The sequence below is a fragment of the Vulpes lagopus genome, chromosome 2, assembly GCF_018345385.1.
Source record: "Vulpes lagopus strain Blue_001 chromosome 2, ASM1834538v1, whole genome shotgun sequence".
NCBI lineage: Eukaryota > Metazoa > Chordata > Mammalia > Carnivora > Canidae > Vulpes > Vulpes lagopus.
Genome location: NC_054825.1, coordinates 71,629,102 through 71,649,426, shown reverse-complemented (window position 1 = coordinate 71,649,426; position 20,325 = coordinate 71,629,102). Strand labels below are relative to the sequence as shown.

The following is a 20,325-nucleotide window of genomic DNA, read 5'->3' as shown; positions in this document are numbered from 1 at the left end:
GGTTTTAGTAGTTTTCATTTATTTATTCATTGTTTTAATAATGGTTGCTTGAGTATCATGCTAAATATCCAAAATGCAAAAATAAGTTACAACCCTGCCCTTAAGTACCTCCTGATCCAAAAGGTGGGGCTAATGTTAATTGATGTACCCCAGAATGCTGCTGGGTAAGAGCAAAATCCTGTGGATGGTATTTGGAGGTGAGAGCATTTTATATTAAGAATTTAAAAATTTTGGATATGGGGGCACCTGGCTGGCTCAGTTGATTCAGCATCTGCCCAAAGCTCAGGTCATGATCTCAGGGTTAGGCTCCCGGCTCAGGGAGTCTGCTTCTCCCTCTGCCCCTCCCCTTGGCTCATGCTCTGGTGCTCTCTCTCTCTCTCTTTCTCAAATAAAATCTTAAAAAAAAAAAAAAGAATTGTTGGATATGGATCTTGAGAAGCGGAAAGTTCATCCCTAGAAAGAATAATAGATTTATGGTTAGGGTGCTGGCAGTTTTTTAAAAATTAGATCATTGGCTAAAGCCCAGATGCTTATTTTATTAAATATGCCTGTTCTTATCACAAGTTTTTATCATGTGCATCAAAAAGTGAGGGTCCTCAATGAAAGGAGAATGCCTTTTCTGGGTAGAAGTAATAAATGCTTTAAGATTTCACATTAGAAAAAAAAAATTTTTTTTTAATTTTACAGTAGAAGAAGAATCTGCTAGTTCGTAACTGGATGAAAAAGGACAAATGGATTAAATATGTTTAGTGCATTTATGTTTTTAAGCTGTTATATTTGTGCCTTAGTTTATTAGGAGTGTTTACCTCGATAAATTTAACTACTTAACCAGTTAATTTGCCAGGTTGCAGCTTCATTTTTTTTTGCTGTACAAGTTTAGAATCTTATACTACTTGTAACTCTCTTGTGCTGAGTTCATTCTGAGCCAGCAAAGCCCGTGAGGGGAGGTGCTGTTTGGCCCTTCAAAGCTGATTACTCTCAGCGAATAACATTCAGCTTTTATTGCACACTTACTGTATACCAGGCAGTGTACTAAGTGCTTCACATACTTAAACCCATTCAATCCTCTGAGGGACCAAGTAGGTTAGGGAATGTGCTTAGGGTCACACAGATGGTAGGAGATGGTAGAGCTGGGATCTAAATCTGGGTCTGTCTGCCTCAAAAGACTTATGCTCTTAACTACTCTACTAAACTGTCCCCCTAAGTTGGAGGGGACCTTCTGGATAAGTCGAGTTAGTGTAAGGGTTCCATGCTTAGCTGCACATCTCAGTTGACTTTCAGTTTCTATTGGCCACAGAAAGAAGAGTAGAAATTGAGTAGGGCAATTGCAGATGGGCAAATCTTCCTCCTTGCTCAGGTGGTGGTAGAAAAGCCAGTGTGCTCTGGCTCTAGAGAGATAAAAAATGAGGTGGTCCAGCACATGGGTGGGAGTAAGAACAAGAATCATAGCCAGCAGACACAAGGGATCCTTTTAGAGTGATAGAAATGTTATAAAACTAGATTATAGCAATGATTGCACAACTCTGTAAATTTACTAAAAATTGTTGAACAGTATACTTAAAATAGGTGAATTTTATGGTATATAAATTATACTTCAATAAAGCAGTTTTAAAAAGAGAGTGAACCAGAAGGACATAGAAGGAAGAAACAGATTTTTGGGAAATTATATGCCTTATAAATAGCCTGAATTAGGCCTTAATCTGAAATAAAAAGATTTCTTTACCTCTTAAGTTGGAATTTCAACTCTAAATGATTTTGGTTTCTCTAGTGCAATAGTTCACTGTACATTAGAATCACTTGGGGCAGACTGTTAAAACCATGTGGCTGCTGGTTAAAACCCCAGAGATGCTGATTCAGTAAGGCTGGAGTTGGGCCCAACAATTTGCATTTCTTAAAAACTCCCACGTGCTACTGCCTTTGCTGGGGGTGGGGATACTGGTGGAGTAGAGAGGATTAAGTAAGGTCCATCCTTTTGAGAGCAACTATTATGATATCATGATCTATCATAACAAACATATATTTGATCTTCATTCCCTTTCTGATACAGAGCTTCTAAAACCCTTGGAATTTTGTAAGTGATAAGAATGATAAAGGTGTCCTGATATTCATAACAAACCCCTATCAACCACACCTGAGCCTATGTTAAGTGACTTTTGGAAAGCACCTAAGGATAGGCTGGTTGCCAAGAGAACCAACAATTTGATTGGAGGGTTGACTCATACCTCTGACCTCTGAGGAGGAAAAAGCTGCTAGAGATTGAGTTCAGTCGCCAGTAGCCAATGATTAATCAATTGTGACTATGTAATGAAGCCTCCATAAAAACCCAGAAGGACTGGTTTCAGAGAACTTGTAGGTTGGTGAACCAGAACTCTTCTTCATGCTACATACACTTCTGGGCCCACACTCCTTGGACACTGAAGCTCCTTTGTTTGGGACTTCGTACTGTGCATCTCTTCATCTGACTATTGATTCTTATCTTTAGTTTGCTTTTTAATAAACAGGTAATCTAATGAGTAAAAGGCTTTTCTCAGTTTGTGAGCTGCTCTAGCAAATTCATGGAATCCAAGGAGAGGGTCATGGGAACTTCCGATTCCTCAGCCAGTCAGTCCTGCTTGAGATTGGTGTCAGAAGCCGAGGGCAATCTTGTGGGAATCTGATGATATTCTGGGTAGGTCGTGTTAGAACTGAGTTGAATTATAGGACACCCAGCTGGTGTTAGAGAATTGCTTGGTGTTGTGGAGGAACCGCCTCCTAAACACATTGGAATTGGATTCAGAATCAGAACTATACATAGATCTTTATCCCCATTATCTGCTGGATTGTGCCCTCTGTATTGAATACAGAATGTGAGTTTGTGTTACAGGAACTATTGAAATGGAATCAAGTTTGACAAGGCTGTATTTTGCACAGATTTATGGTTGTCAGATCCTGGAAACGGTATACAAACACAGCTGTGGAGGTTTGCCTCCTGTTCGCAGTGCACTAGAAAAGTAAGTCATGGCTGAATTGGGGGTAGGGGTGGGTGACCAAGTGCCTTGACTTTGCACTTGTTTTATTTTCAGGTCATCCCAGGTCAGCTTTTCCCTCTGGGAAAAGTTGTGACCAGGATAGAAAAGATCCATGAGCTTTTCTATGTAGAGCAGGATAGAAAAGCCCACATGTATGATGGCTCAGAAACTGAAAAAAGAGTGATGAAGTTTGAGTATCAAAGCTAGGATCTAGTCACCTATATGACCTTGATGCAATGCTTTTTAATTTGGGGATCTCATTATCCTTGGAGAATTTCCATTACATGTGCTGGATAAAGTAGCTATATCTAAACATGTGTATTTTGAGTAGCTAATATTTCATATTGAGGGTCTTAAAAATATTTACACTTTTATCATTCCATAATGCCACTCTTGAGGAATTTTATCCTGACAGTTATTTTAAAGAATAACCATATGCAGAAACATTCATTGTAATGTTGTCTGTAGGAAATTAGAAAATCCCAGCAGTGGAAGAAAGCTAAATAGAGGTGTATTCCCTTGATAGTCTATAAACATAAAATTAAAATTAAAATGCTATAAATATAAATACTGTTAGAATCTGCAAAAGGAAACTTTCCAGAACATGTTTACAGAACTTAATCCTCTATTGGAGAATTAAGAATTGCATTTTGAGAATGCAATTCTATTGGAGAATTAAGAATTGCAGAAAAAAGAACTACATTTTGATTATAGAAAATACATGCAAAGAAAAAAATAGTAATATTTTCTAATCTTTGAGACATCCAATTTAACTTTTGCTGTGTATTTCTCTAGATAAATATACGTAGTTTTATGCATGGAATATAAATCTTACATACATCATATATTTGCAGGGACCAAATTTTATAGATCAAATACTCAAATGTGCACAATTTTTTAAAAGATTTTATTTATTCATGAGAGACAGAGAGAGAGAGGCAGAGACACAAAGACACAAGCAGGCTCCATGCAGGGAGCCCAATGTGGGACTCGATCTCAGGACTCCGGGATCACGCCCTGGGCGGAAGGCAGGCTCTAAACCGCTGAGCCACCCGGGCTGCCCCCTTCCTTGCCTTTTAAATCTTTGATGACAACTGACATTTTAAGAGTCTTCATCAGCTGTCTTGTTAACTGTTACATAACCTGGATTTTTCTGATTATTTCCTCATGGATTCGATTTACGTTAAACATTTTTGGTAAGAACACTACATACCATAGGCCATGTTATTTCTTGTTGCATCTCATCAGAAGGCACAGAAAGTATATTCCATTATTGCTGTTGTAAAAGCTTGATCACTTGGTTTAGGTGTTTTCTATCAGATGTCTCCATTTTATTTATTTTTAAAAGATTTTATTTATTAATGAGACACACACACACACACAGGCAGAGATACAGGCAGAGGGATACAGTCATGCTGCACGCAGGGAGCCCGACGTGGGACTCGATCCCGGGTCTCCAGGATCATGCCCTGGACCGAAGGTGGTGCTAAACCGCTGAGTCACCTGGGCTGCCCAAGATGTCTCCATTTTAAAGGCACATTTTCCTCTTTGTAATTAATGTTATCTGGGAAGTGATCCTTTGAGACCATGAGAATATCCCATTCTCCAACAACCTTCTGCATTTTGTTGGATTATACTTCTTCAGGTATACCTGCCTCTCACAGAGTGAATCTACTCTCCCTATGTGATGCCAACAAAAATAAAACAAATTTAATACTATATTAGCCAAAAATACTCCTATAAGTGCATTTAACTTTAACAAGAACCCTCAGTCTTGAAACACACTTCATACAAAAGAAAATGTACCTCTTCTAAAAAACTAACAGAACGTTTACTGTATATTTAGACTTAAGTTTGTAGGCTATAAGTTTGGAGATTTAATCATTTCATCCATAAACTTTTAAATTGAAACAGCACACTTATTTTTAGCTTAATTGGTCATTTCCTTCCTGAGTCATCAGACTCTCAGGCCTCTGTTTATCCTGTCACAGTTTAAAGCGTGGCCTCTGTGCTGATGAGGGGTTTCATGTTCGTTAAGTGGACTTCTAAGGCTCCTGCTTTTCTCTCTACTCAGGATCCTGGCCGTGTGTCATGGGGTCATGTACAAGCAGCTCTCAGCCTGGATGCTACATGGACTCCTCCTGGACCAGCATGAAGAGTTCTTTATCAAACAGGGTCCGTCTTCTGGTAATGTCAGTGCCCAGACAGAAGAGGATGAAGAGGATCTGGGCATTGGGGGACTGACAGGAAAACAGTTGAGAGAACTCCAGGATTTGGTGAGAGCATAACAAAGCCTAGCATACCTGCCAGGAGTCAGAAAAATCTATAACTAGGTGACCTTACAGTAATTTCCATCCTCCTTCCCAGCTCATTATAATTGAAGCAGCTTTCACAAATTCTGCATATATGAACACTTGAACTTGGCTTCATCTTAACTCCATTCTTAATACCTAACTTAATGTGAGACTACAAAACAGAAAATCTTTAAGATTCCTTTGTTTCCCCTTTTCCCAGTATATGCATTTTTGAGATTAATAAATCTTATCTCTTAAGGTAGCCATGTAGCTGCTCTATAACTCTTATTTTTTTTTTTTAAGATTTATTTATTTATTCATGAGAGACAGAGAGGCAGAGACATAGGCAGAGGGAGAAGCAGGCTCCATGCAGGGAGCCTGATGTGGGACTCGATCCCTGGACCCCAGGATCACGACCTGAGCAAAGGCACTCAACCACTGAGCCACCCAGGTGTCCCTACTTTATAACTTTTAAATGCTGCTTGGAGTTTCAATTAGAATCCCCAAAGACCTATATTGTCTTTATTCATCCATTGATCCATTTATTCCTTTATCCTGCTACAACATTTTCTTGAATGCCTGTTCCATATACACCAGTCACTGTTCTAGGAGAGTTACTGGGTGTTTGACTGAAGTAGTTGAATAAAACATAGCAGACCCTGCCCTTAAAGAGCTTATTGTTTAGTGGAAAATGTAGAAAAGTCAAGTGACATTATAGTGTACTAAGTGCTCTGGAAAGAGCAAATAGGAGTGTTCTCAGAACTTGGACTTAGAGTAGCTAGAGAAGCTTTTCAGTAGAATGTACACCTAAATTGCAAAAAGTTTGGGAGGAGGGGTCAAGAAATGTTCCAGGCAGAGGGAAGGATGTGTATAAAGTACAGAGACCATGTAAGACCTGGCTTATTTGAGGAACCAGTAGTAATTAAATTGAAATGGCTAAGTAAAGGCTGAAATACAAAGTGCAAGGACAAGGGCACATGGGTGGCTCAGTTGGCTAAGCATCTACTTTTGGCTCGGGTCATGATCTTGGGGTCCTGAGATTGAGCCCCGCATCAAGCTCCCTGCTCAGCGGGGAGCCTGCTTCTCCCTCTCCTGCTCCACTTGCTTGTACTCTCCCTGTCAGACAAAAATAAAATCTTTTAAAACAAAAAACCAAAAACAAAGTGCGAGGACCTTGGAGGGGATGGGGGAAGTGGTAATCACAGAAACTATTGAGGTAAAATCATGAAAGCCCTTGAATGGGAAGGAATTTGGACTTGAATCTCAAAAGAGCTGAGAGCCAGTGAAGATTTTTTGGCAAGAAGTTAACATAATCAGACTTTATGATAGATGACTCTGGATAGTGTGTGGGGAGATTGTTTTTTTAAAAAATAAAATAAAAACTAGCAGCAGATAGATCAGTTAGAATGTTGGGGACACAGGTGAAAAATAATAGTGGCTTAAATCTAGGGTAGTAACAGTAAATATGCAGAGGAATAGAGTGGCTTGAGAGAGATTTATGATGTGAAATAGGTAGGCCTTAGTGATTGGATATGAGTCCGAGGGAAGAGTCAAGAATGATACCCAAGTTTCTGCCTTCAGCAGCGAAGTGGGTAGAGATGATATGGAATGTGTCTGGCAGGTATTGGGAGAAAGAGGATGGATCTGATTTTGGACATGTTGAGGGGCTTCTGGGTGGCTCAGTTGGTTAAGCAACCAATTCTTGATATCAGCTGAGGTCTTGATCTGAGGGCCGTGAGTTCAAGCCCCATATTGGACTCCATGCTGAGTGTGGAGCCTCCTTTTTTTTTTTTTTTTTTTTTTTTTTTAAATTTAATTTTGGACCTGTTGAGTTTGAGATACTTGCAGGAAATGTCCAGTGGGCTGAGCCTGGAGCTCATGAGAACAGTCTAGCTTGAAGATAAAGATTAAGGGGTCATCGGCATATAGCAGTTTTTAACCTGGGGCCCATGGGTGGCTTCAGGAGGTTCTATGAAATGTATGTTTGTTTATTTGTCTGGAAGGTCCATAGCTTTTATATAATGGCAGAGTGCTATGATGTAAAAAGATTAAAAACACCTGTTACAATAATCAATTCAGTGACAGAAGATTGTGATTGTTTAAGAAGAGTGAGGAGAGCTAGAGGAAAAGAGGATCTGGGTAGCCCTTGAAGACCACCAGCACTAGAACACGTAACAAAAAGGATAAATAGCAGAGCTCAAAGTCAGGATTGTGGAGCTCAGAGTTCCTGGTTGCAGCTGGAAGATAAGGGTCAAATCCAAAGCAAGTCAGAGGAATGGGAGGGGTCTGAGTGATTGGGTGGTAGGCATCTGCGGCTTCATGGGCCAGATCAGTGGTTCTTAAACTTCTGTGTGTGTCAGAATCAGCTGGAGAGCTTGTTAAAACAGGGATGAGTGGCTGGGCCTCATCTCCCAGGTTATCTTAGATATGAGGCAGGGCTTGAAAATTTGCATTTCTAACAAGCTTCCAAGTGAGGCTAATGATGCTGGTCCACAAATCACATTTTGAGAACCACTTGGCTAAATGACTTGGGCTAGGGTACTAGTGAAGAGCTGGGCAGAGCCAGCATATATGAAAAGATAATAAAGTCACAGACATACAGACCTGGAAAAAATAAAGACTAATTATTCCATGATACAGGTAAGGAAACCGATTTCCTGCACCACACAAATTCTTACATAATAAAGGCAGAGTGAGAACTAAAATCCAAATGTTAAAAAAACAAAAACAAAAACACTGTTATTTCTTCCTTGTTGTCCTGTTGTCTGAAAATAGAGATATGTTCATCTCTCTAACACTGGTTATTTGGCATTGTGCAACTTCAGATTTAAAGTCCCTGCTTTGGGGAGCCTGGGTGGCTCAGTCGGTTAAGCGTCTGACTGGTTCAGGTCATGATCTCAGGGTCCTGGGATCAGTCTACTTTTCCCTCTCCTTCTGCCTCTTCCCCAACTTGTGCTCTCTCTCAAATCTTTAAAAATAAAAATAAAATCTTTAAAAAATAAAGTCCCTGCTTCTAGGGACAACGCCTGGGTAGCCCAGTTGGTTAAGCATCCAACTCCTCATTTCGGCTCAGGTCGTGATCTCAGGATCCCGGGACTGAGCCCCACATGGGGCTCTGTGCTCAGCACAGTCTCCTTGAGATTCTGTCAACCTCTGTTCCTCCCCTACTCGCTTGCACTTTTTTTCCCTCCCTAATAAATAAATTTAAAAAATTAAAGTCTGTACCTCTAGAAAATGTAAATCATGAGTTGGGAGAGTTAATTATGTTTTCTTACTCTCCCCTTCTTACTTCATACATTATATCTGATATGGGTTATCTCCTGGAGCAGCGCTTGATAGAGGAAGAGAACATGCTGGCGCCATCTCTGAAACAGTTTTCCTTACGAGTGGAGATTTTGCCATCCTACATTCCAGTGAGGGTTGCTGAAAAAATCCTGTTTGTTGGAGAATCTGTCCAGATGTTTGAGAATCAAAATGTAAACCTGACTAGGAAAGGTAAGAACCTCTTGCCCAATGTACCTTATCTTCAAAGGTCCTTTTTAATATTGTGTGGCCCCAGCCTAAGTTGGGTCCAAGGGAGTGGCTGGTAAGATTTACCCACTGAGATTGCAGCACGACCACGACATGCTTATATAAGAAGCAGGTGAAGGAGCCACACCACGGGGTTTAGAAATCCTTGCCTGTCCTGCTATTCTCTTTCTTTGATAGTGCCTTCCTATTTTGCAGGATCCATTTTGAAGAACCAGGAGGACACTTTTGCTGCAGAGCTGCATCGACTCAAACAGCAGCCGCTCTTTAGCCTGGTGGATTTCGAGCAGGTGGTGGATCGGATCCGCAGTACTGTGGCCGAGGTTTGTGTGTCAGAGTAGGCTTCCTTAGCAAGAAAACAGACTACTTCCCAGAAATTGAGTACTGCCATTGCTTTTTTTTTTTCATTTTTATTTTTATTTTTTTAAAGATTTTTATTTAACAGAGAGCACAAGCAGGGGGAGCAGCAGAGGGAGAGGGAGAAGCAGGCTCCCTGCTGAGCAGAGTCCAATGTGGGGCTCCATCCCAGGACCCTGACATCATGACCTGAGCCAGAGGCAGAAGCTCACCTGACTGAGCTACCCAGGTGCCCCAAGGTTTTATTTTTTAATACACTGTTAGATTTGGTTATACAGTACAATATTTGGGATTTTTGCATCTATATTTACTAGTGAAATTAGATGATTCCTGTTTTATTCCCATGTGGTTGCAGAATAAAGATTGTATTAAGCCTCGTATAATGAGGTAGCTATCTATTACTCTTTTCTTTCTTCTGGAACAATGAATATAGGATAAGAGTTGTTATCGGAAGTTTGATTGAACCTGAAAAATTATCTAAGCTAGGAAGTTGTTCAAGAAGGGGCAATCTTTGGAGTGCCTGGGTGGCTCGGTCAGTGAAGCATCTGACTCTTGATTTCAGGTCATGATCCCAGGGTCTGAGGATCAAGCCCCATGTGGTGGAGTCAGCTTGAGAATTTCTCTCCTCCTCCTTCTGCCCCTCCACCTGCTGATCGTCCCCACCCCCCATAAATAAATCTTTAAAAAAGGGAGGGGGGAATCTTTACCAATTCAGTGTATTTAAACATACATTAATCTGTTCAAGACCATTATTTCTTGTACCAATTTTGTTATTTTCTATTTTTCTTGGAAGGCCCGTTTCATCTAGATTTAATTTTTTACAAAATCTGTCAGTAGCTATTTGTTTTACTTTGTGTTTTATTTTAATCTTTTACTGTTGAATCTTACTAATCTTTTCGAAGAACTAGCCTGTATTTTTGTTACCTTCTTTTTCCTCTGTCTCCATTGATATCTGCCTTTATTATTTTTTCTTCCTTCTTGTTTCTTTACTCAAGAAACTTTAACATAATTTCTGTTACTCTTTGCTAGTTTTCTGGGTTGAAAACTTTTCTATTTGTAACCCTTGCCTCCTAGGAAATATATAAAACTTTCCATATTGAAAAAAAGAAAAACCTTTCCATATTGCTTTGATCCTGTCCCATAAGTTTTTGGCATGGAGTGTATATACTATCGTCTTATTCTTAATAGTTTTTAATTTTCTTTCTAATATTCTTTTTAATCCCAGGAATTGATTAAGCTTTTATTTTTATTGCAGTATAGTTGGAAAACACAGTATGTAGAGGAGTCCTTTAGAGTTGATTGAGGTTTCCTTTATGGATAAACATAGGGCCCATTTTTTGCTTTTAGTTCCGCTTGTGCTCAGAGAGTATATATATATTCTGTGTGAGTCTAGAGTTCGAACTTCGAACCATGTTCTTTTTTTTTTTTTTTTTTTTAAGACTTTATTTATGTGTTCATGAAAGACAGAGAAAGGCAGGGACAGAGGGAGAAGCAGGCTCCATGCAGAGAGCCTGATGTGGGACTTAATCCTGGAATTACGGGATCACAACCTCAGCTGAAGGCAGACGCTCAACCGCTGAGCCACCCAGGCATCCCTCGAGCCATGTTCTAATGTTTCATTTCCAGGCTGTATGTTAGGCATGTACATATTCATAATAAATATATATTTATTGTATTTCCTTTTATGTATATATAACAATCTTTATCACTTAGGCCATATATTTATATATATTAAATATATTTTTTTCCCTTAAATTCTGTTTTATTAGTTAAGATCATTACCCAGCTCTTTCAGGTGATTATTTACCTCAAATCATCTTCCATTTATTTTCAATGCTTTTTACCTCCCTGCCCCCAAGCAGCCACTGATCTGCTTTCTGTCACTAGAGATTAGTTTGCATTTTCTCGAATTTGTATAAATGGAGTCAAACAATGTGTGTACTTTTTTGGGGGAGGAGGTGGGTCAGGCGGCTTTTCCTCATGATTATTTTGAGATTAATCCCTGTTGCATGTATCAATAGTTTATTCCTCTTTAAAGCTTGCACAGAACATTCTTATCACCATCGTTAATGTCATTATTATAAACATTTCTCCAAATGCACTGCTGAATGGTAAACACATCCCTGCACTTAAGCACTCATTTCATAGCAATTACGTACCACTTTTATAATTACTATTATTACAAGTGTTTATAAACAAACACTTCTCTAAGTACATCATAGAAGAGCTAGCACATCCATTCCCTGAAATAACACTCTTCTCAAAGTATCCTGAACATACAATTTTTTTCAACTTTATTTTATTGAGGATTTCTATTGATCTTTTGAGGATCTTTATTACATGTGTTTTTATTATTTCTTTTTCATTGTTAATACATGTGCTTTTATTTTTTTTAATGCATTTGAAAAAACAAAACAAAATGTATTTGATATAGGACATTGTGTAAATTTGAGGAATTTGTGTAAATGTGGCTCCTTTGGTTTGGCATCTGCCTTGGGGCTCAGATCATGATCCTGGGGTCCTGGGATCTAGCACCATGTCAGGCTCCCTGCTTGGTGGGGAGCCTACTTCTTCCTCTCCTTCTGCCTGCTGCTCCCTTTGCTTATGCTCTTTCTCTTTCTCTCTGTCAACTGAATAAATTTTTTTATAAGATTTTATTTATTTATTCATGAGAGACACAGAGGTAGAGACATAGGCAGACCGAGAAGCAGGCTCCCTGCAGGGTACTTGATCCCAGGACCTCAGGATCATGACCTGAGCCAAAGGCAGATGCTCAAACCTGAGCTACCCAGGTGCCCCTGAATAAATAAAATCTTTAAAAAAAAAAAAAAAAAACTGTGTAAATTTAAGGTATACAGCATGTTGATTTGATACATATGTATATTGTTGCCATTGTAAGGATATTTAGCACCTCTATCACATCACATAACTATGATTTCTTTTTTGTAGTGGGAATAATTAAAATCTAGTCTCTTGGCAAGTTTGATTATAGTACAACAGTGTTGTCCATATTCACTGTACCATGCCTTAGATCTCCAGGACTTACTTACCTACTCATTGCAAGTTGGTATCCTTAAACAGCGTCTTTCCTATCCTCCTCTACCCCACAACCCCTGGTAACCATCATTTTACTCTGTTTTTATGAGTATGGCTTTTTTGGATTCCACATTTGAGTGATATCATGCAGTATTTCTTTCTGTGTTGTATTTCACTTAGTATAATATGCTCAAGGTCCGTCTGTGTTGTCAAAAGTGGCAGAATTTCTTTCTTCTTCATAACTGAAATACAAGTATTTCATTATTTATCACATCTTTATTCATCCATCATGGACACTTAGTTTCCCTATCTTGGCTATTGTGAATAATGCTGCAGTACATGTATCTGTCTCATAATCCTGTTTCATTTCCTTTGTGTATATACCCAGAAGTAGAATTCTGGATCATATAGTTCATTTTTTAATTTTCAGTAATCTCCATAGTGTTTTCCATAGTGGCTGAACCAATTTATATTCCCACCAACAGTGCACGAGGTTCCCTTTGCTCCACATCCTCACCAACAACTTGTTACCTCTTCTTGATGATAACCATTCTAGTTCTTTTTTTTTCTTTTTTTTAAAATTTTTTTTAATTTATTTATGATAGTCACAGAGAGAGAGAGAGAGAGAGAGAGAGAGGCAGAGACACAGGCAGAGGGAGAAGCAGGCTCCATGCACCAGGAGCCCAATGTGGGATTCGATCCCGGGTCTCCAGGATTGCTCCCTGGGCCAAAGGCAGGCGCCAAACCGCTGTACCACCCAGGGATCCCCTGATGATAACCATTCTAATAGGTGTGAAGTGGTATATCATTGTGGTTTTGATTCACATTTCCCTGATGGCTAATGATGTTGAGAATCTTTCCGTGAGCTGTTGGCCATTTGTATGTTTTCTTTGGAAAAATACCTGTTTAGTTCCTCTGCCCATTTTTTAATTGGACTGTTTGTGTTTTCTCATTGTTGTTGAGTTGTAGGACTTCTTTATATATATCGGCTATAATCCCTTATCAGATACATGGTTTGCACATATTTTTTTCCTTTTCTGGAGCTTGACTTTTCATTTTGTTGATTATTTCTTTTGCTGTGCAGAAGCTTTCAAGTTTGATGTAATCCCACTTGTTTATGTTTTTGTTTTGTTTGTGCTTGTAGTGTCCTATCCAAAAAATCTTTACCAAGACCAGTATTGAGGGGTTCTTCCTTACATTTTCTTTTAGGAGTTTTATGGTATCAGGTTTTATGTTTAAGTCTTTGATGTGTGGTGTAAGATAGGGGTCCAGTTTCCTTTTCCTGCATGTTTTTAACCAGTTTACCCAGAACCATTTTTTTTTTTTAAGATTTTATTATTCATGAAAGACACAGAAAGAGAAGCAGAGGCAGAGGGAAAAGCAGGCTCCATCCAGGAAGCCCGATGTGGGACTCAATCCCATGACCCTGGGATCAGGCCCTGAGTCAAACAAAGGCAGACACTAAACTGCTGAGCCACTCAGGCATCCCACCCAGCACCATTTGTAAGATATGCTTTCCTTTTGGGTGTTCTTGGCTCCCTTGTTGAATATTGGTTGACTGTATATGTGGGGGGTTTAATTCTAAGCTTTCTATTCTGTTTCATTCAGCTTTAGATTTCTTTTTATGTGGTACCATGCTGTTTTAATTACTATAACTTTGTAGTTTGAAGTCAGGAAGTTTGATGCCTTTTGTTTTGGTTTTGGTTTTTTGGTTTTTTTCAGGATTGCTTTGCCTCATTGGGATTTCTTGTAGTCCTATACAGATTTTAAGATTTTTAAAATTTCTGTGAAGAATGCCTCTGGAATTTTGACAAGGATTGCATTGAACCTGTAAATGGCTTTGGGCAGTATGGACATTTTAGTAATATTTCTTTATCAATGATTATGGGATATCTTTCCATTTGTGCCATCTTAAGTCTCTTTCAACAAAGTCTTCTGGGTTTTTATTGTACATACCTTTGATTTTCATTATTAACTTTATTACAAGGTATCTTGGCATAATTGACATTAATCCATGTTGGCATATATTAATAGTTTATTCCTTTTTATTGTTGAGTAGTATCCAATTGTTCATACCAGTGTGTTTTCCTTTCATCTGTTGATAGACATTTGGGTTGTTCCCTCATTGTGGTTTTAATTATGTTCCCCTAAAGACTAATGATTTTGAATATTTTTCCTATGCTTATTTGCGATCCATGTATCTTCTTTGGTGAAGTGTCAGCTAAAATCTTTTGTCCTTTCTTTATTGGTTTTGTTTTCTTACTATTGCAGGTTTTGAGAGTTCTTTATGTATTCTGAATGTAAGTCCTTATCAGATATGTGACTTAACATTTTCTCCCAGTTTATGACTTGTCTTTTCATTATCTGCACAGTGTCTTTCAAAGAGCAGAAGATGTTAATATTGAAGAGTACGTTTTATCAATTGTTTTTTATGGGTCATGCTGTCAGTGCTCTAAGAAACCTTTAATTAACCCAAAGTCACAAAGATTTTCTTCTGTTTCCTTTTGCAAAATTTATAGTATTCAGTTTTACGTGTATGTTTATGATCAATTTGAATTAATTTTTTATATAGTGCATGGTATAAATCTAGTTTTAATTTCTTGCTTGTAGATATCCAACTGTTTCAGCAACTTGGTTCTTTTTAGGATTTTTTTTTGGTATATTTTTTCAACTATTTTTTAAAGAATTCTATTCTAGTATAGTTAACATACAGTGTAACGTTAGTGTCAGGTATATGATATAGTGATTCAACACTTCCGTATGTCACCCTGTGGTCTTCAGGGCAAGTGCCCTCCTTAATCCCCATCACCATTTCACCCATCCCCCCACCTCCCTCCCCTCTGCTGACCATCAGTTTGTTCTCTATAGTTGAGTCCATTTCTTGGTTTGTCTTTCTTTCTATATCTCATTTTTGCCTTTTGTTTGGTTTCTTAAATTTCACATATGAGTGAAATCATATGATAGTTGTCTTTCTCTGACTTATTTCACTTAGCATTATACTCTCTAACTCTACCCATGTCATTGCAAATGGCAAGATTTCATTCTTTTTTATGACTGAGTAGTTTTCTATTGTATGTATAGAAATATATATTTTTTTACATATATTTATATATACACATACCAGTCTTCTTTATCCATTCATCTGTTGATGGACTGTGGATTCTTTCCATATTTTACCTATTGTAAATTATGCTACAGTGAACATAGCGCTCCATATATCTTTTGAATTAGTATTTTCATTTTTGTAAGATACCAGAAGTGGAATTGCTGGATTATATGGTAGCTCTATTTGTAATTTTTTGAGGAAACTCCATGCTGTTTTCCATAGTGGCTACACCAGTATACAGAAGGGATCCCTTTTCTCTACATCCTCACCAACACATGTTATTTCTTATCTTTCTTATAATAGCCATTCTGATAGGTGTGAGGTGTTACCTCCTTGTGATTCCACATGCACTTGAAAAGAATATGTTCTGCTATTGTTGGATAAAATGTTCTGTATATATCTGTTAGGCCCATTTGGCCTTTAGTGTTGTTCATATCTGCTGTTTCTTTGTTGGTTTTTCTATGTGGCTGATCTCTCCATTGATACAATTAGGGTATTAATTGTACTATTGTATTGCTGTCAATTTCTCCCTTTATGTATCAAGAGTATTTTGAATTCTCAATCTGTGTCATGGGTCAGACTTCCCAGGAAACAGATTTTGAGACTGAGATTTGGTTGCAAGAAGGGGGCAAAGCAGGACTTAGCAGAGAGAGAAGGTGAACTGTGATGTAGTTGCAACAGAAGAGCTGGCCAATCCTATCCAGAGCTCTGGAGCTAGGATGTCACTTCAGAGATGTCCCAAACTGAGTTTAGAGGATTAGACCATTAGATCTCTGCATCTGTCACAAATTAGATATGGACTTCCCTCAGGGACCAGAACCGTGATTAAGGAAGCTCCTTTTAGGTGGGTGCAGTTCTCCCAAGAGCTGGGGCAGCACATGCCTGTTTTATGGGGGTTTGGACAGCAGGCTATACAGCCTACTCAGTCTGCTTTAAAATTGCATCAGATGGCATGTTATCCAGTCTGTTGTATTTCTTTGACTCTTCACATATCTCATTATTGTGTGTGTTTGTTCCCCTAGGGATGTCAGATGCTCCATCCAGTGATGTGTACTAGAGAGGGGTCAAAGGCCAGTTCCTAACCTGTGTTAATTCCAGGGGGTGTGGGGCAGGGGAGAGAGAGAGAGAGGAGAGTGGAGAGGGGGAGAGAGAGAGTGAGGGGGGAAGGGGAAGAGGGAAGGGGGAGAGGAGGAGGGGACAGGGAGGGAGAGGGGGAGGGAGGGAAGTGGGGAGCGGGGAGAGGGGGGAGGGGAGGGAGAGAGGGAGAGAGAGAAAGAAAGGAAGGAGAGAAAGAAAAAGGGACAAGTGCCGGGGTAGGAAATCCAGGTACCCTGGATGATTATTGATCACTTTGTTGGGAAAATTCTGGTCAGTTTTCCTCTGATGCTGGTAATAGTTATGTAGTTGATTTCTGTATTAGTCATCAGCCTTGCTGAATTCTCTTGCTAGTTCCAGTAATATGTAGGTCTGTTCTTTTGGACTCTCTATGAGGATAGTGTAATAATCATCTGTTAATAATAAGTTTCTTCCTTTGCAGTTGATAAACACAGACACATACATGCACACACACATTTTCCTTATCTTACTACATTGGCAAATGTACTGTAGTACAGTACTACATTAGTACAGTGTTAAATGACTCGAAAGGAATTTTTTTTTTTAAAGATTTTATCTATTTGGGATCCCTGGGTGGCTCAGCAGTTTAGCTCAGCGGTTTAGCGCCTGCATTCAGCCCAGGGCGTGATCCTGGAGACCCGGGATCGAGTCCCACATAAGGCTCCCTGCATGGGGCCTGCTTCTCCCTCTGCCTGTGTCTCTGTGCCTCTCTCTCTCTCTCTCTCTCTCTCTCTCTCTCTCTCTGTCATGAATAAATAAATAAAATCTAAAAAAAAAAAAAAAAAAGATTTTATCTATTTGAGAGAATGAGTGAGAGAGAGAGTACAAGCCAGGGAAGTGAGAGAGAGAGAAGCAGACTCCTTCAGCTCAGGTCAGGATCTTGGGGTCCTATACGCTTAACTGAGCCCAGGTGCCCAAAAGGAATTTCTTTTAATGTTTTATCATTACATAGGTTGTTTGCTGTGGGGTTTTGGTATATACTGTGTCTCACAATAAAGAAGTTTCCTTCTGTTCCTTGTTTGCTTTCCTTCTAAAATCACAAATGCATGCTGAGTTTTATTAGATGCTTTTCCTGCATCTATTGAGGTGATCATATGGGTTTTAAAAATCTTCAATCTAGTAAATTACATTATATTTAAATTTTTAATTTTCCTTTTTTCTTAGATAAAATTCACAAAACAAAATTCAGCATTTGAGCCATTTAAAAATAGTGTACAAAAAAATAGTGTACAATTCAGTTTTTTTTTTTTTAAGATTTTATTTATTTATTTGAGAAGGAGAGAGCTAGAGCACATAAGCAGTAGAGATGGAAGAAGCCGCTGCCCACCAAGCAAGGAGCCCAAGGTGGGGCTTGATCCCAGGACCCTGAGAACATGACCTGAGCTGCAGGCAGCTGCTTAATTGACTGAGCCACCCAGGCGCCCCACAATTTGGTGGTTTTTAGTATATTCAGTGTTGTGCAACCATCACCACCATCCAATTCCAGAACATTTCCTTTTTTTTTTTCTTTTTTTTTTTTAACTTTATCCTTTCATTCTGGCATTAACTCAACTTGGTCATGGCATATATTCTGTTTTCAGTATATTGCTGGATTTGTACAAACCCATTCTTTATAGAAGTTTTCGTTGGAATCTAATTTTGTCCCTGTTTTGTTCTTTTCATAGCATCTCTGGAAGCTGATGGTGGAAGAGTCAGATTTACTGGGTCAGCTGAAGGTAATAGTTTAACTGTCTTTTATTTTTTTTATTTTTTATTTATTTATTTTTTTTTAGTTTAACTGTCTTTTAATTCTTAAAATGATGCTGATAGGCATTGACTTTATTCTCAAGGCTCTCCTGAGAGCACTGGTTGCTTGTATTCAGACTACCAGGGTGGCTTCACATGTCCTCATCCGAGAGGGCAAACTCTTTCTAATATTACAAATGTACTATAGTACAAAGGTTTGGGTATTTACTTTCTTCTAGCATAATAGACTTGTGTTGCCATTGAATAATTGACACCAAAGACCCATCAGTTGTCCTGCCTTGAGGAGTTACAAAGTATGCCCCTGTGAAATATGCCAAAAGCCTATATCCTTTGTAGGTTGGGCTCAAATTGATGAGATTAGAAACTTCGTGTGTAATCACTATAGTGAGGAGCTCCTGGCCCTGCTGCATTACTGAATTGTAAATTGAAATTCTTTCCGCAGATCATTAAAGACTTTTACCTTCTGGGACGTGGAGAACTATTTCAGGCCTTCATTGACACAGCTCAACACATGTTAAAAACACCACCCACTGCAGTAACTGAACATGGTAATTGTCCTGTGGACCTGAGAATTACCCATTGACTAAAGTTGTAGGGTGTTTCTTGACTGCTGCTGAACCATTCAGTCTGACCCACGTAAGAGCAGCCTGGTGAATTACAGAGCAGTCTTTCCACATATGGAAGGCCCTTCAAGTGGGCTGCACTTGAGGTCATTTGGAGTAGCCTCTTGACCTTTCCTGGAAGAGTGGGTACAAACCAGGTAATTTTATCATGATAGTTACACATTCCCTATGGGACATATCGCAATTGCCACTTGTATTAGAATTCTCTAGATTGTGAATGATGAAAACCTATCTAAGAAAAGGGGGATTTATTTGCTATTTTATCTATAACTCCAGTGGGATAGGAGTATAGTTGGGCCTTAGAACAACCAAAACTGGGGACTTGCATACTGCTAGAATTCTTGTACCATATCTGGTCTCTGCCTCTTCCATGCTTTTTGGTGGCCTTCCAGTCCCATTTGGAAACATGGCTAGCAACAGTTTCCAGAAATTACCTCACAGTGTCTACAGGAGGAACCAAATCCAGTCTCTCAGGTAGCAAATTAAAACATTCCAGGAAAGGGTTTTGATTAGCCCCGTCCAAATCATCATACCCCTGCATCAAAGATGTCAGACATTAAGATATGCTTACTTCAGTAAAGTTCACTCTTAACTAATGGGAATGATAACCATTCCCATTCAAACTACATGAGGAGAGCCGGGAAAGGATCAGAATTTTTATTTTTTTATTTTTTTTAAACTTATTTTTATTTATTTATGATAGACATAGAGAGAGAGAGAGGCAGAGACACAGGCAGAGGAGAGGGAGAAGCAGGCTCCATGCCAGGAGCTCGACGCGGGACCCGATCCCGGGACTCCAGGATCGCGCCCTGGGCCAAAGGCAGGCGCAAAACCGCTGAGCCACCCAGGGATCCCTGGATCAGAATTTTTAAAAAAAAATAGAAAAGAAAATGGGAAACTGACAGGGTTACCTTTTTTCTGACTCTATAAAGCATTGGATGGCCACTGTACTCACATAATACTTTTTTTTATTGCAGATATCAGAAAACCCAATTCAGTCTCACACAAAGGGGGAAAAAATTGATTCTCCTACCTGAAAAGGTCAGAGTATAAAGGCTGTAGGCCGAGTCTGATCCAGTGGCTCACGTGATGCCCTCAGGACTTGGTGTCATTCCATCTTTGCCCTCTACCTTTTTTTCTCTTGGACAGGCCTGCTCCATAGGGTAGCAAGATGGCCTCCAACCAAGCTCACATCCAATAGACTAAGTCTCTGTTTATCTCAGAAACACAGAAACAAAAAAAAGCTCCACTCTGAATAGAGCCTCTGGGTTGGCCTGACTTGAGTCATGTTTATATCCCTAAATAAAATAGGGTAACAAAGTAGAGTCTTACATTCTATTTGAGTATGCCTGGGTCACCTGCCTACCCCTACCCCACTGAATGAATCACATGGATAAGGTGGGAGGGGTGATTCTCTAAGGAAAATTGGGTGGTGTTTTCAGCGAGAAAAGGAGGAACACATGCTAGGCAGGCAAAAGCAACCCATGTCCATGGCATCCTGGTGTCAGTGA

At 39.2% G+C, this 20,325-nt stretch overlaps 1 protein-coding gene across 3 annotated transcripts in view; it reads left to right on the top strand.

Moving 5' to 3' along the window:
* TUBGCP4 (tubulin gamma complex associated protein 4) overlaps nucleotides 1-20,325 on the top strand; it is a 38,285-nt gene that overhangs the window by 10,087 nt on the left and 7,873 nt on the right. For 2 of the 3 annotated variants that reach the window (XM_041744333.1, XM_041744334.1), the window contains exons 6-11: nucleotides 2,911-2,990; nucleotides 5,083-5,284; nucleotides 8,632-8,797; nucleotides 9,029-9,153; nucleotides 18,110-18,160; nucleotides 18,634-18,739. In XM_041744333.1, coding sequence (XP_041600267.1) covers nucleotides 2,911-2,990; nucleotides 5,083-5,284; nucleotides 8,632-8,797; nucleotides 9,029-9,153; nucleotides 18,110-18,160; nucleotides 18,634-18,739 — 730 coding nt within the window. Of the gene's footprint in view, nucleotides 1-2,863; nucleotides 2,991-5,082; nucleotides 5,285-8,631; nucleotides 8,798-9,028; nucleotides 9,154-18,109; nucleotides 18,161-18,633; nucleotides 18,740-20,325 lie in introns of all 3 variants that reach the window. The other variant, XM_041744335.1, reaches the window with a different exon arrangement.